General features: G+C 36.2%; 1 protein-coding gene across 1 annotated transcript in view; it reads right to left on the bottom strand.

The window, feature by feature from the left end:
• Positions 1 to 17,886, bottom strand: part of ZFAND3 (zinc finger AN1-type containing 3) — a 131,815-nt gene that overhangs the window by 36,252 nt on the left and 77,677 nt on the right. Inside the window, exon 4 of the mRNA XM_053972622.1 lies at positions 9,214 to 9,393. Coding sequence (XP_053828597.1) covers positions 9,214 to 9,393 — 180 coding nt within the window. The remainder of the gene's footprint in view (positions 1 to 9,213; positions 9,394 to 17,886) is intronic.

Raw genomic sequence — 17,886 nt, 5'->3', positions numbered from 1 at the left:
GCAGGGTCAAGTCTGCATATGAGAAGAGACAAGCTTGCTTTTGCAGTGAAGATGACTGAGAGTCCCGGGGTGGGTCCTTTCCTAGGCAAAAATACAGCATCCAGGATGGACAGATCAAGCATCTTGGTATCACCAAAGTGGTGCTGGCTTCAAGCCTGACACCATTGGCAAGCAACAACCTCTTCTCAAAAACCAGAAATGGTCAAGTAAGCAGAAATAATTTTTTACAACATAATATTTTCAATTTTTTTATATTCTGGCCTAGAAGAAGTTATCTTGATCTATGTTAGTACTACTATTGCAAAAGGCTCAAAAAATGCTTAGTGTAGGAGTTGGTGCATTTGGGGAAGAAAATCAATACTGAAATAGAATCCTTACCAAGTTTTCTAGTGAAACCTTCTGCATATTCCAAAACCTATGGAGCAGGTCTGTTAAGTCAGTCTCTACTTTCAGACACCAAGTATTTGGCTTCAATATAAAATGTGTGTAAGCAATAAATTCAACAGGGTACGGAATTTCAATGAACTGACTTTAGATGCAGCTGCCTCTTAAAATGCAGCAGCTTTTCTGTAAATGATTTTAGTTACATTCTCCCAGTTTTCACTGAATAGACTGCAAAAGGCATCATCACTGTGGACTAACAAATAAGACTAATCCTTTCAATTATTGTAAAGTAAATATTTACAATAGCTGATACTTTCAGAATCCAGCCAAATGTAAGAACTTTATTTCTCACTCTCTAAAGTACAATAAGTCGGTATGCATTGTGCACTTCCCTTTGTCAGAGTTTTCCTGTTATTTATTCTTCCCTCATTAGGTATGGCTTTCAATACAGCTTTGATTTGTATAGCACAGCACCAGAGTTTCAATAAAGAGTATCTTGGAATTTGCATGCATGTACACTAGTGCCTAATAACCAGTGAAGGCAGCACATACTTTGCTGAATTTCCTTCTGCTACTCCTTTTGTTCCACCATTAAAAATGTCATGCATAATTCAGTACTGTGTGCTTGGCTGTGCAGTTCTATGTGGAAGTGACTACATGGAATCTTTTGGTATACATAACTGCTAATTCTGTCATCTTTATATTGTTTGAAACAGGACAGTATATTTCTCACAGCTTTGATAAAAATTCTGTGTGTGAAAAAGAAAAGAGAAGTCATAACAACAGAACACCAGTCTATCTTGACTATTCACAAACGTAGGCTTATAACTTCACATGATTCAGGATATATCTGCATTTTCATTGCCAAAAAAGTAAATTTTTCAAGGTTATTTAACTGTGCTACATAAAACACTTCAGTGCACAGTGAAAGGACACACATGTCTAGCTTCTAACATAACCCACAAGGCTGTAGAGCTCTTTTTGCTCAGCAAAAACAAGACATTAAAATGGAAGAAAATAAATATATTTCAACTCTATATCCAATTAACAGATAACACAACAGCTTCTGCTCCTATTTTTCCCAGTGTATGGTTTCTGACATTTGCAACTCCTCTTTCAAACAAAAGCAGTCACTGCCCAGGAATAATGTAATCCCAAGAGAAGATGATTATAAATGCAAAAATACTAAAAGCTACTGAAGAAATTAGAAGTATTGTGAGAATTTTGAGAAACCTCAAGTTTGCAAATTCAAACATCAAATTAACAAAGGACAAAACAAGATAACTTGAACCTTATAATATATTAATACAGTAGGTCTTATTAATGTAGTTACTATGTTTTTGGCTTCTGATATCCACAGCTTTCCATAACTTACTGTTAGCTGTACTCAAAATACATTGATTAGAAAAACAGATTCAAACCTAATTTCTCTAATTATCCAAAGTAGTAAAATTTTATATATTGCTTATATTTCTATGGATACATTAATATTGCTATTATTTACTATTGTAGACTATTCTAAATTCTGTATTTTTAAATTATCTTTTAGAATGCCCTTCTGCACTGTCCACCTCCTTTCCTGAACTATGTAAACTGCTGCCAAGCAGTATTTGTCCTGAGGACATCTCTGAGTCAGGGCAACTTGGTTCCCCTTCCTGAAGTTTGTAAAGTGAAATGACTCCACTCAGTCAGGGCCTCCTATGAAGGAAAAAAGTTCAACACTAGGCTGTTTAACCCCCTCTTCCTATTTGAAGAACCACGAAAGTTTGAGCCCAGAGGACATGCATCAGGTGCGTTTGAACAGCACTCAGAAGCACACTGTGCAGAGAAAGAGACACAGAAGGGAGCAAAACTAAGTTAACACATGAGCAAAAAGTCTAAATTATAGTAATACATTGGAACAACTTCAGATGCCACAAAAACTGCAAGTCGGATAATGAACAAACATGAAAAATAAGGAGCTTGAAGCTCAGTAGCATTTGATCACAGTAACAAAAGGACAGAGGAACTTCTCTTTGAGCTTTTGGTACTGTGATGGTTCATCCTCAGATAAGCCACACTGACCCCTTGAATGCAACAGGCTGGAAGAAGGTAGTAAGTAAGAGCCGAATTTCCTTGGACAGCAGTGTTCTAGCCAGGACAGGAAGAATTTCATGGCTATTTGCAATACAGGAAAGAACCCAACTTGGGAAACCTGTCCAAACCAGTAACCTAGTTGTACATTTCCCGAACTGGGAGAGACATAATCTAATTAACCTACATGACTAAGTGTGAAGACAGTCATTGATTATGAGCACCAATACATAAACAAACAGAAACAAAAATCTCTCAGTTCAGTCTGCACAGACAGACTATGCTATCTTTAAGGAAAAAAGGCCACAGAACTTTACAACACCTAAGAACACTGCTGCAGAATGGGCAAGATGCATGATCATCTAAGTGATGTCATTACTACACAGATAAGAGGATTATATTACATAAAAATACTTACTTTTTAAAATCTAATTTTACAAATCAGCCTTTAGGTACTTTTGTGGATTTTTGTCTGCATGAAGCTTTTGAACAAGGAAATGAAACCAGGACTGCTTTGTTGCTGAATAGATGGTAAATTTAACAACTATAATGAAATAAAGGGAGACAGGATTCAGATTCCACCTTCTTCCCTACTACTGTCTCACTTGTTTTTCCTCAGTAATAGATGTTATATTCTCCTACTTCATCTGTGTAAGCTGAGCTGTAAAATGTGCTTTTGAAACCAGCAGTTAAATAACATTTTTATAAACAATTTTATTTAACCTCAATAGCTTTGCAGCTCTAACCCACATTTTTCCAATGTGACTGTGTTTCTGTTTTGTGTTCCATGGGGTCCTTTCACGCTAATAAATGGGACCCTAGGATACCACTGTCTACTCTGCATGTGAAGTGACTATAAATCAGAAGGAACAATTAACAGTGGTATAACATCCCTGGTCTTCATTATGTTTCAAAATTATCATGCCACAGACGTAGAAAGATGTGCTCATTTCATAAATCTTTGTGCCAGACCTTTGCTTGTCAGAAAACACAGATATGTTCTTTATATGAAATGGAGACTGTATGGAATAGATGGAAACCTACATAAAGATCTTCACTGAAGAAAAGATGATAATGACACTTCTAATTCAAATTTCTAACTGCTTTTATATCCTGTATTGGCACCTAATACTGATGGCATTTCTCAAAAGAAATAGCCCACAACTCAATATGGTTTAACATTTGAAAGCATTCTTACAAATTCCCAGAAAAAAAGTGCTTGCATTGATATTGAAATATATGTATTTTGTGATAAATATTTAAAAAATATCAGATTCAATGGTAATCAAATTTAAAAAACTGAGTCAGTTAATTTTAACATTAGAAACAGTATCAAAAGACTATTTGTAAATTTCTAATGAAAACAAAGCTAAACCTAAAAAAAATCTCAGACAATGTAAAACAACTTTTACTATTATCTAATTTAATAAAAGCAAAAGCCTGAAAAAATAGCTGTTCTTGTTCTGTGGCATAGAAACCCAAAGATGCCTATAACATCAAAAACCAGACAGATGAATATCTTGTATTAGAGGTGTGTCCATTCTTGCTTTGATACAAGACACAAAATTGACTACAATGAGAAAGAGCACATGACAATCTTGTGAGTTGATGAAGAAAATTAGAATTATTCACCATCACCCAGGTTTCTCAGTTATGTTTGGGTATAAATTTAATTTAATACTGGGTCACATAGGCTTCACTGTAGCCTAGCACAATTTTACCAGTTACTGCATTTTTTTGAATCAGAGAAAAACATAGAAATTGGTATTATTGAGACTAAATCAGGTTAGCAACAAAGCAAATTACCTTCTACAACCATTTTTGACAAGCAAGACAAAACCAAGCAGCTAGCTTGGCCTGTTTATACATTTACTAGTTAAAGCGGATATGCATATAACCTTCAGTCAGAAATAATCCAGAGAACAAAGCTCCCCATTGACTCAATTAGGAAAAAACCAAACCAAACTCAAAACAAAGCAAAAAAACAGCCCCCATCCCCCAGAAAAAAAACCTGAAAAAACCCCCAAAATAAATGAAGAAAGGAAGTACAAAACTGACTCCTACTGCGATAAGCAGCAAAATTCTCAAAGTCAGGTCATTTAGAAAAGTATACAATGAAAAACATCCAAGAACAACTGTCATTTAAAAAACCACTCTCCTTAAAAAGCACAAATTGAAGTTAAGGATGTCATCATAATAACTCAAAATATGAAGTATTTTCAGAGCATACATAGAAAAGCTGTCATCTAGAACTTTACTCACAAATCCAGGCAAAATACAAAAACTGTGAAGTTGTTATAAATTAGTAGAAACCTTTTGCGTAGTGTCAGAGAAAAGGCTGTTCAGCAAAAAAAGAAGCAAAGAAAGAATGTACTTGTTTATCCATTTTTCACAAAGTTATGTTGAAAAAAATGACATATATTTTTATTTTATTCCAAAGAGAAAAAAATACCATTACTTTTTGAGTGCTATATCCTATGTGGCTTTTTACACAGTCATGCTTCAACAAGCAATAAAATTCAGAGTACAAACATCCAATAGGTGAAGTAGGAAAAACAATCTCTCACCTTTCTGCCAGATATCTCTTATAGAAGCCTACTGCATCTTTGTCTCAGGATGAGTACACTTAATGTACATTAACTTCACTAAAACTACTCCATAATTGGGGGTATTTCAGTGCTTCCACTGCACACAAATGCTTAATAAAATAAATGATGCTATAAAGCATTTTTCTAACCTTATCTTGCAAATTTAAATGTTCAAGACAAATGTGTTTTAGTTTTGATATGCAATGGCTCAAATTCTGAAGGGTATACAGAAACTAGCCAAAATTTAGAGACATCCAGTCATGAAATACCTTTGTATCCGGGCATCTAAAATTCAGCACACAGAGAGGTAAGGTGTGGTCAGTGATCATCACCATCTTTCTGGGCTGAAATCTCCAGTGTATTTTCTGACATTCACAGCAATAGCTCAGATCTTTGTTTATCTTCTTATAAATTCTTCAACACAGGAATGAAGAGCGTTTAACAGTGTTAGAAGCAACAGCTATTCCTTTTGTCCTTTCTCAATTGTGGTTCTTGCTATTCAAGAAGGCCACGAAAAGTTAAGCACACAATTAAAATAAAATCCTGTCAGCCGAAGCTAAAAACTACTGAAATACCAAATCTGATCAAGCTGCCAGAGTCAGTGTTCTTCACATTGACATTTCTCCTGTCACATAACAACACAGTTAATTTCAAACCTGCACAGAACCAGCTTTAGCTCTGCTCATACAGTGACAGAAAAATGATGTGACAGCCCCAAAGAAAGCATTGAAGGCCTGAAACTAAGCAAAATTATTCCATGTGCAGTGTGACCTTTTCTCTACCAAAATACATAGAACCTTGCTTAATAAGCTGCTTTTTTTTTTTTTTTTTTAAAGAATGTTGGTGGCTGAAGGTAAGGACATAGAAAAGTGAGGGCCATTGTCAAATCCATTTTTCCCATCTGCTAAAAATAATCAAAAACCTTGCCCACCCAATATGAAAAGGAAATCTCTGACAGAGGAACTGGCTGATACAGTGACTGATGCTGAAATAACTACCATTAGGAGCTCATAAATGAAAGGAGGAGATGGAAGGAAAAATGTGAACAGATTAAACTTATCTGCACATAAAGCAGCAGCAGAACAAAAGTGCGACTGATTTAACTGCCTGTTTAGAAATGGATCAGTAAAATCCATGCAGCTCTAGACTAACTAGAGCTATACCAATATCAATATTACTCTTTGTCTGCAAGTTTATTTCAGAAAATTTACTGCAACTGGTGAGACCTGAAAGTTTTGGATAGAAACAGGCAACTCAAGAAGTATATGTGAAGGGGGGAAAAAAACCCAATTCCATAGAATTCCCCCCTCACCAATTTCAACAGATTTTTTTTAAAAAAATCAATGATTAGTAATAGATCATAAAAGATCAAACACATATGAATGAGGGGAAAAAATTACTGAAGTTGTGTCATTGTCTCTGGGTATAAATTTTTAACACATTTTTGTTGACTGTAAATAATATTGAGAATTACTGGGTATAAATTTTTATCACATTTTTGTTGACTGTAAATATAATATTGAGAACTACCTTTCACCTGTAAGGAAGAGAGGTATTAGAAGGCACATCAGCCATTGTGGTAGATAACTCTTCAGAACTGAGGCTGGTAGGAGATGGAAAGTCACTACAACCTGGTTGCATATATAAGACACTCAGGAATTCAAATGCAACTCTCACATAAAATCAAAACAGTAACAAAAAACCACACAAATACTTGCACACTGTCAAACTGAACTCCTGCAAAATATAGTTCAAAGAAATTTTCTCCTATATAATTCATTCTGTGATAAAAAGGAAACAGGTATTTAAAAGCAAGTACAAAAACCCTTTCACTTTCTCTGATAGAGTATGAATCTTACCACGTGATTTCTATGGTTTTCTTCAGTTGTTGAAACATGAATGACTTTAATTGCCTAAATGACTTACTGCAATTTTGTCCCCTCTGTTTACCCTGTGGACTCAATACTGTGGCAAATGCTTTGATGCAAGACTCTCCTCAAAATCTTGAAAGGAAAGAGAGGTGAGTGGAATGAAATATGAGGATCCTTCCCAATTAGATCCATGTTCCCACACTTGGATAAGGATTACCACAGTGATTCCATACAGTTGATTTCTGGTGAATTGCCTCAGTTCTATTCAGAACAAAATACAGCTGTACGTCATCACATGGCAGTCTTTGAAGAACACAGCTGTACAACAGCAGCGCATACTTTACAGAATATGCTGCAAAACAAATAAATATTGCACAGAAAAAGATAACCTCAAACTAAAATCTAAAAGACATTTAAGTCTGGGCATTCTTCATTAAAGGGAAGAACCTTGCACAATGAGGTCATTATCCCTCAGAAAATCTCCATCTGTACACAATTATTTCTGATAAATGATATTAAGCTTCATTAAAGAGGTAGTGGGGATGTGAAAATAGGCAGAGCTGTAAATAAATCTCTCCACTGTATTTCACTTAAAAACATCCCAGCAGGAAGTCATAAAGAGAGTTTTTCTAATAGGCAATATTTTCAAATGCTCTGCAGGCTGTGCTGCCTAATATCCATCATGTTCAGTGTATGCTCACAAGCTCGCAGCAATTCAGGATGAAGGACACTATTTAATTTCTTTCCCATTCCTGTAATCACCTTCCCACTTACCAAATCTTTCTCAGTCACAACAGAAACACTTTGTTGTAACACAACTTCATTTCTACCTGAACAAATTTTCAGAAAAGCTGACCCAGTAAGCACTACAGAAGCAGCCTGTGACACTGGCTAGCAATCGAGTGAGGTGCTCTAAGTCCCCTGCACTGTGAATGCCCAAATATGTTGCTGAAGCATAATGTGTTTTCCTGAACTCCCCGGGAAGCTTGTTTTAAGGCCTTGTTTTTACAGCAGGCTACAGTTTCCCCTGAAAGAGCACTGAACAGAAGGATGACATGGAAGGGTGATCAGCAGCAACTGTGTACACAAAGCAGGGACAAGAGTTACACGGCAAGTTTAATCTTACGACAAGAACTGGTCACAGAACACTCACATTTGAGCACTTGTATTTCTGACAATATTCTCAAATATGGATAGATAACAACTTCACAGTTTAAAAGTTTTACTTTAGTTAGTCTAATAAACCACCACAATCCCAAAATGACATTTTATGCTTTGTCCACAGCCAACCTGCATAATTAAAAACTCTTCATACCTGTAAATAGAATAAACACTTGGACAACTCAGCAAAACCATCCTAAGCAGAGAGTTAACACAACTGAAAGCAAGATGTTTTAGTCCTAGTGCTTTGTCAACATTGTTATTTCCAGCAGTTGTCTAAATGTTCAAGAACCAGAGTAGCTCTTGTAAATTTCCTACAGAAAAACAAGCATTTTCTTGCAACAGAATATATCTATTCACTAGCCACAACTAAAGTAATCTCAACTCAATAGGGTTTCTCTCCAGAATTAATTATTATCTCTCCATAATTTAATTATTAAAACTAAATAAACCTTCTAAAATAAATCTAAAACAAGAGAAAAATGAAGCTACAAATTACACACTGGAGCTTAGGTTGTAGAACGTAGATTTTACAACTCAATATATTAGATGCAAGATGAACTTCATACAGAGTTTAAGAGTAATTTAAAAGTCAATTTAATCTCACTGTGTTTGCTAAGCATTCTAACTTACCTTCAGGGAGACTTTTTGCCTGACAGTTCAATAAAGACAAAGGATAGGTCATGAAAGAATAAATAAATTACCACATGAAGCATGTTATATGCAAATAGTCTAGACAACACGCATTACAGTCCATTTTATGTGCAACTACAGTAATTAAAAACCAACATGTTTAAAAGTCAAATTTCATAAGATACTGGTGTTGATGCTAGAATATACATACAAATTTACTACTAATGTGAGGAGTTTCTCACAATTAAATTCTTTCCCACATATCAAATGGCTTACATATATACATGAAATATAATATATCAAATGTAAAGTTAGTTAAAAACTCCTGCTTGTTCTTCAGTTAAAACCATCAATGTCTATTGTGTGAATAGCTTCTGACCTTCCCCTTCACCCCAAAATCCAGGCCATTAACTTCCAGAGGAAGCCAGTGAAACATAAACCTGAGAACAAAGCAAAATGTTTATTATGCCTCCTTTGCTTTCACTTAGGACTCGTGCACTTACATTCCTCTTTGCTTGGTGAAGTTACATTCAGTTCTGTCAAAAGTTGCTGGTTGGAGTTAGCGGCCTGCGTGGTTAGAGAGGTATTGCTGTTGTCACTGTTCGTTTCCCCAGAGAACAAATCTGACTGGCTGTTGCTTGTGCTGGGAGTAGAGTCATCGTCTGGCTGTTTCTTCTGGAAATCTATCAAAACCAAGATTTCATATGTCATCCCACTTGCTCAGTCTAATCACCAAATTTTATGCAAAAATGCCCATGTAACAAAAATAAGCTCAAAACACTGCCAGAGGTATCATCACTTTGATAAACTCACACAGTGGCTTTCGAATTTTTACTTCAGATTTAAAATAACTTAAAAGTTATTTGTTGGAGAAAATACCTTTTCAGAATTACACAAGGTCTTGTGTCCCCAGCCATCCAAGAGCATTCAAAGCTTACCACAGCACATGGCATCATTTCTAAAAGGGCTTACACACAGCATGTACAGAAACATAAAGGGAACAGACATCCAGTGAGAGAAGAACCAAGGTATGTAATACAGCACTATGAGAATGTTACACTTTTCACTGCTATTATACAAAATTCCACCAGCCACAGTTTTGGCAAAGCCAGCGTACACAGCTACAGTGCCAGGTTAGCAAGGAGAGCTGGTGAGGGATTGCTTCTGCATCATTGATTTGATGGGTATTTGGGAGGGAATGTGTGGGAGCCGGTGGGGAGAAGGTTGGGGCATTTCTTCCTTCCTTCACTTTCCAACACTGGCACTAAAAGTCAGTAACTGATCTAAGAGCAGAGAGTTAGGTATGGAAGGTAAATCATTAAAATACATTGAAGATGTGTACCAATGATTTGGCTTTAAAGTTTTTTTTTTTTTTTAATCAGCAAATGCCAAGTCACACTTGCCTCCAAACTGGCCCTATAGTCCAAATCCCATGTGTTTGTCAAATGTCACCCTCTGTCTTACCTTGCCTCCAAACCAGATTTGGGCTTGAGGGGAAATAGTTTCAAGTGCAAATTCCCCACTGAAAGCTTCTTCCCAAATCTGCAGTCCTGATACATGATTGTTTATAGCATTAGTCTCCCAGCTACACTACTGGATTTCAGTCTGGCACACTCTGCCTCTGGGAAGCACACCTGCCAACCAAGTGAATTTTGGTTTGCTTAGCATCTAGTTCTCTCACCTCTTCCTTGTAAAGAGACAGCTGAAGATGAAGTGCACCACCACTTGCTATCTAAGTACATTTTTTCTAAATTACATACAAGGGTAGAATTTATTCAATACAAAAATACATAGATAAATCAATATTTGGTTGCTTATTATTATGTCATGACAGAAGAAAACAGAGCAGTCTATAAATATTTGGAGATGATGATGTGTTAGAAACACAGGTTGCCAACATGACTTACTGGGATTGGGAAGCACTACAGTCAAAAAGTCCCTAAATGTTGATTTAGGATTTAAGTGATTTGCCAGAAAATAAGCTTTAACTTCTGCTGTGGAAGAGTCAGCCAGAAGTCCAGATAGGAGAGGAGCAAGCTTAAAGCTAGGGAGGAGGAGGGGGAGGATGAGGAGGAGGGAGAAGGTGGCAGACAGGAAATCATCCACCTCCACAATACAGCTCTGGAAAAGCAGTGGGAAGCTTTTGGTCAGGGATGAGTTACAGAACTCAGGAAGACATTCTACTCAGGCCTCACTAGGTATCAACAAAGTCTAACCCAAATTGGGCTTCTGGATTTTACCTGTGTGTGCAATCACGAAGGCTTCAGACACTTTTCTGCACCAGCCAAAATCAGGCAGCTGTGGCAATTTTAACAGTTCAGAGCTGCTGCAGCAGCAAAATCCACCATGGCAGTGAAACACTCTTTGCCTCCATTAACTCATGGCCCCCTGTTCAGAAGTAACTTTTACTCAGACTGCAAATCAATTAACTTTCAAAGAAGTTTTAGCCTGTTCAGTTGAGTGGAACCCAATAACACCTCCCACCCCTTCTTTATTACAGACAAGAGTACTTGAGAAAAGCCTTAGGACTGATGATCCCAAGCACCCCAAAAACAAGAACTGTAACTGAAGCTTGCCTTTGTATTTTGTCCATGTATTGGGGGGCATTTGGCTTCTGTAAACCAGGACTCTTATTAACACAAATAACTTGCAGATCACCTTGCTCTTCCTGCAAGTACCATAAAAGTTGGCAGTATTTCCAGGAGAGCTGAGCCTGAATAAATCCAGTTAAGCCTTAAATGCTTAACAAATAAAACAAAAATACACACATGATACAGGCAAGACCCTGGCAAGTTTTGAAAGGTAAGCTTTATTCTGATTAAAATCAGAATGCAATTTTGTTGACAGAACAATGACCTCACCTAATAATCTCAACAAGGAAAAAACAGAACAAGAGTTGGCAAGACATGAATCACCATCTGCAGAAGTTCCTATTTAATTGGAAAGGCATGAGAAACACTTTAATTAAATTTTTAAAAATTTTTTCCTGAGAGTTCCACTATACTAACAAAATCTGTGCCAAAATGCACAAGGGTGACCAAAAGTCCATGAAACCCGCACTGCCCACTCCTAGTTAATGAAATGCATCTTTGCAATTTTTAACACAAGCCTTCTCCATTTGTTAGAAAAGATGTTTTCTTTTTCCTCTCAACATTGTCTTCCTTTCTCCACGGCCTTCAGGTTTGGTGGGTTTGGTTTTGGGGCTTTTTGGGGTGGCTGTGGTGGGGTTTTTTTTGTTAAACTGCAAAGTATCCTATTGTTAACAATATGGTGGAGTCAGCATCAAAATAAGACATGAAAATTTGCTCTTTCCTGCAAATATGGGGAAATAGTAAATGGAAAAATCTATCAATAAAATGCATGTACAGCATTCAATAAACTATTACTGCTTGGTAAAGAAGCTGCTAAAAATAAGCAGCTGTCAGCTGCTTCAAGCTCCAAAATCCTTTTGCTTTGTTGAGTCCAAGAGTTACACACCCAGTATCTCTAATAGTTGAGCAAGAACAGAGTATCTCAGAGCTCTCATGCACTGAAAATTAATACTAAGAGCATTATTTTTGTTTTGTTGCTTAGTATTTCTTTGTAAACAAAACAACGACTATGTGAATGGACAGACATGATTCAAACACTTCATATTCTATATATACAATGAATTCTAATAGCTTAGACTAAAGGAAGGCAAGAAGCTGCATTTGTTTCCAGACTTCAGGTAAGACCTTCTTTTGCAGGACAATCTTTTGCCCATTTTTATCAGTAAGATAACATTAATAATGAAAGCCATTGTCTTTACAGTTTCTGATTCTAGCCCATAAAACTGGAGTTGCCACACAAAATCACACCTTCTGCACAGCCCTAAAGCTTTTAAGCTCATTTGTCCAGTTACTGTTACCAGGCTACTGTGAGCAACCTGCAAGAGCCCATCTTCCCAGCATGTTCATTTCATCCATTACCTCAAGAACAAATATTTAGGACATCCAACTCCTTCCACTACCTAAAATACTTGTTTCTGTGACACAAGAAATCAGACTGTCCCAATTCCAGTACCTAGCCTTTTTAGCCATCAATATCCAGCAAAGTACCTAAGAAAATCTTGAGTTCTCAACTTTTGCTTAACTAAAGGCTCTGTGACTAAGCAGGAAATGACCCATCACAGCTTCTGGTAACTTCTGTGATTATAATCAGTTAAAATTTAAGGTAACGATAAGTATGAACATTATCAGCATATCACAAAGCATTTCTTCTGAAAAAGACAGGCTTGTCAAAGTATTACATGAAATGACTTAATACTAAGCCAGACTGTTTCTTCATTTGCACTCCTGCTATGGCATAAGAAACCACACCATCTCCAAAAATCTCCTTTTGGGTTATTTTGAAAGTCTAAGTTACAAACAATTCCTATTCTCTGACCTGTAAGAGATGTTTCATTAAAAAGTTCATTCAAATTTGTTATGGAAGAGGTGTCAGAGTAAACAGCTTGCTAACGGAAGAAAATCAGAGTCTTTAAAGTAATTATTTTAACTGATAGGAAATATTACACTTCCTTACTCTTCAATTCTACGGTTCCCATAACATAGCAATGTGAACTAGCAAAAAGGTTATTTGAAGAGTACTAGCTTCTTACCCTGCATTAAATGCACAATCTACATGTTTTTTATTCCCAGAGCAACTTGTTCTTTTACAGAGCATAAATTAATGTGTTGGTATAACATCAAATGTCCCCAGTCCTTTAGCATCCCAATGTACACAACAGACTTACAGTAGTCTACCCAGAAAGCAGTTCCACAATTAAAAGGAACTGCTTTCTGAGAGTACTCTATGGGAAGTAACAAATGTTATGACATTGAAACTGCTACTGTGAAATCTTTAAGTTATGGCTTTGTTTTCCTTTTCTTCATGTGTCTGTTGACAGAACTGAGAACAGAGAAACTGTTCACATATGGCCAGAGAATAGTACTGAAAGGCCTAAAGATTTTATTTATCTATTGAGAACTCTTCACTAACTTCTCTGGTTCATAGCTTACTGAAGGCATTTCAAGTGTCATTCATATGTAACTACTTTTTTGCATAATAAATTAAGCTGAGATGGATAAAACCTTCACTTTCAGTACATATTGAATGAAGTACAATAATGGTCTGCCAATAAAACTCCACTTGGAAAGAGAAGTTCTAGCATTTTTCTTTTTAAATAACATGCAGACATAAAGATGCATTAGCCCACTTGAAGAATAAACACAGATATCAGCTATTAGGTGAATGCACCATAGAATATACACAAGCATTTTCATTAAGAGGTGGCAAAGTCATAAAAAGGAATCAGAGGTATGTATTAATTATAGTAAATAATATTTATAAATATATACATAAAATATATTAGACTGCAAAGTACAAAATTACAATTGCAGTATATTATATGAGCTATTAGCAGATCTCATTGTTTTCACAGTACAAAGTACTGAAAGAATTAAACAGTAAAAATAATAGAAAGGTGATTTTCTGTAAAACAACTTTATTTAGAGTTATGAGCATGTAAAATGCAGAAAAGCTATTCAGCTCTTAGGGGTTTTATTCATAAATACATAAATTTTCTCTTTTTTCCAGCTTTTCTTCTTCATGCAGAAAAACTGAAATGAGTACTTTATGCTAAGTTATCCTTTATGATTATCCTTCTTAAAATTACAACACATTATTAGTAAGTTTTAAATAACACTGAGCTTTGCATATTCTATATATTGAGTTTTTCATAAGCATTTAATTTTATTTTCAAATAAGCAGAGAAGTATTACAAAGGCAAAATAAAAAAGACGCATCTGCAAGGGTGGCAAACACTGAGACAACACAGCTGCAATTACATGTATTTATCACCCAGGAATAAGGATCAAGGTATGTAACACCGCCTTATTTGTAAATCTTATGCAATGTATCAATATTTCGGGGATTTAGCTGGGTGGGGGTTTTGTTGTAGAGTTTTTTGTTCGTTTTGGTTGGTTGGGTTTTTGATGGTTGGGAGGAAGCCTGATGATAAGGTGTTTTGAGCTGGTTTTCTCTCCAAAAAGACACTCCTTGCTTAAAGATGACATTCCATAATAAATCCTCTTTCCCTTGGCTCAATAAAATGAGTCTTCCCCAAAGTTACACAGGAACCTCTGGATTTGACTACCAGATTTTGCCTATTATTTAGCAAGAAAATTCATGAATAGCTAATAAGCAAAGACTATCAAGACAACAAGCATAACATTGTTAGAGATGACCTTTAACTTAAGAATCCAGATCATTATTATATATGCAGACATGCTTTTAAGGAGGGAAAATGCAGTTTTGTACAAAAGGATCTACAGCAACTGTATTAACCAGGCTTCTAACACACTGCATGACAGACATGAAAAAAATAGCCATTTTTACAGCATACGATCCCATCATTTTCAAAGCAGTTGTGAAATCCTAAATTGATGAAATAGGAATTTCATTATCATCTATAAAGTATCCCCTGAGAATGGCTTCCCTACAGAACAAATACTCCTTGCTCTGCCTGATAATGACAATTTGCTTACTGTAGCTATTTCAGTACAGACCAAGAACAAGGTCACTGAAAACTTCTGTACCCTGGTGTCACATTCCCCATTCTTACGTAAACTAGAAGGCTTACATTATTTCAACTAAAATTTCATTATTCCAGAAAACTCACCAACATAAAAAAGAATAAATATTATTGACTTTTACAGGATCCAAAGTGCTGAAACCATGAAGAGTAAACTCCCATTTTAACAATCCACTTTAAATTTCCTGTTAGAGAATCCCCAAGGTCCACAGTTAGCATGCATACTTCAATTTACTACAGAGCACATACAGTGAGAAAGCTCTACTTGAAGGTACTGTTACATTCCAAAACCTAAAACCAATGAGGGGCTGGCTTATACAGCACATGCACCTAGTAAAACTAGGACATGAAGACAATTTAATAATTTAATACCCATCTAATTGACATTCTATGGATTCTTGAATCACTATCAAAGGATATTGGTATTAGACCAATGCAAGGGTAAAGCATGAAATTTAAGTAACTGAGGAAGACAAAGAAGCCACTCCATCATGACTGCAAGAAATATTTTATTTTTCAATGACGTGTGGAGTGGGTATTCATTAGGAAGGGCATATACCAGAGTGGACTAGTAAGACACCAACTGAGTGGGCAGCTTGTCGAGGACTCTTACACGCTCCTCTGCTAAAGATGGCAATCTCAACAATTTTACCAACTCCAAGAAAGAAGACAAGGAACTCCACTACTTAACAACCGGGAAAAGTAAAATCCTGCAGCCATTTGAAGACCCATCCGGCAACTGAGAAGAACAAACATTTAACATGATCTGAGGGTAATACAGCAGAGATATAACAGAATTAAACATGGGAACATTTTTAAGAAGTACCTGGGGAAAACATCTAAGTAGCTGTGAACTGTAGAATTTGCCCTCAAAGACAACTTGGAAAACATGTGACATGGGCATTTTACAACAGACAATTCTAGAAGACACTTAAAAACACAAGCATAAAACTGACTAAGAGCAGCACACAACCCGTAAAACCTGTGCCTCTATTATTCCCTAATTTTTGGTATGTTTATCACTATAATTCTTTCAGTATTACTATCCCTTCATGAAACTAAACAGATTAGTAAATGTACAAGTTTGAACTAAATTCAGAGTTATGAGACATCAAAACTTATGCTTCTAAAGGGAGAGAAACATTTGTTCTGATGGAGGAAACTGACCCATGAACCCATAAACCAAGCACTTTCCAACAGTAGTGAGTCCTATGAAACAAACTAATGAAGTGAACTTCTCAAGGTGCGTTTATAATAAATGAGTGATCTTGAAAATGGGATTGTTAGCTGAATTTAATTACAACTCCTATTTATTCTGGACACATAGGAACTATTATTTTAATAAAAGAAAAGTTTCAATTAGCTTTTCTTATACTGGAGCTATCTTGCAAGTCACCTTACCATGCCCTTTCCAATATCTAGAGAGAACCTTCCAATTTCAAGACACATATCTATTATTTTTTAATTAATTCCTCCAGTCTAATTTATGTAATTCCAATTAACGTGTACATTTGCCTCATTTTCTGTCAATAATAGTCACATTTGTAGTTCAAGCATTCCTAAATGTTTGACTGTGTCATAAATTGACAGGATTTTCACAAGGGACCAAAGGCCTCTGCAGTAGATTAAACCTTGCTTAGTAGTAACCCACTCATCAGTTCCCTCACCCTTATCTTCAGTTAGGGCACCTTAATAACTACCAAAACTGAAACTCTCAAAACATCTCCCAGAATCACTTATTTATCAGATTCTTTTCCTCTGAACAGCCCAGAGGCTGTTCTGGAAGAAAAGGGAGAGCAGGCACTCCCATTTCCTGGCCTCACTCTCCCAGAGCCAACCAAAAGCTTTGAAATGTGTGTCTGTAAGGAAGATATAGTATCTTCTCACTATTTAGGTTTTACCACCAAAGCAATGAATGATGAAATATAAGGGGTAATCTTCCCACTCTTCTCAATCTTACTGCAAACCTGATGCTTCTTGTAATACACATCTGCCTTTTGTACAAAGTAGCTACAGGAAAGCGTGGAGACGAAACTCCCAGTCTGACAGTCCTCAGTTGTTGGGGCAACAACTTTGCAATGGTTAGAGTTTATATGAGCAATCTGTAACTTCAGTAATCTAAAATAATATGAAGAAAACTGAAGTAATGTTTTAATCATACAAGTGAGAACACTCACTGAAATCTCATCTGACACCTTTCTGCCTTAGCCTCAAGCTCCAGAGCTCATTACCTACGCAAGGAATCCAGAGGTTAAAGGGAGTAGCTGTAGTCTCCCACTTACCATTTCCTCCACCACATTCTATAATCATATAGAAATGTTGGAGATCAGTGTTCAGCCTGCCAGCAACAACAACAACAAAAAAACAACAACAAAAAAAAACCAAACAAAACAAACAAACAAAACCAAACAAAAAAAAACCCGCAAAAACCAGACAAACAAACAAACAAACAAACCCCAAAAAACCCCAAGCAAACAAAAAAACTAATCAACCAACAACAAAAAGCAAGAGCTCAAGGACAAAGAAAAGAAAACCTGATTTAGGTTTATAAATCCCAAAGCTCAAACATTGAGAACTCTCC

The sequence above is a fragment of the Vidua macroura genome, chromosome 3, assembly GCF_024509145.1.
Source record: "Vidua macroura isolate BioBank_ID:100142 chromosome 3, ASM2450914v1, whole genome shotgun sequence".
NCBI lineage: Eukaryota > Metazoa > Chordata > Aves > Passeriformes > Viduidae > Vidua > Vidua macroura.
The sequence above is the reverse complement of the archived record's forward strand: the minus strand, read 5'-3'. Positions and strand labels throughout refer to the sequence as shown.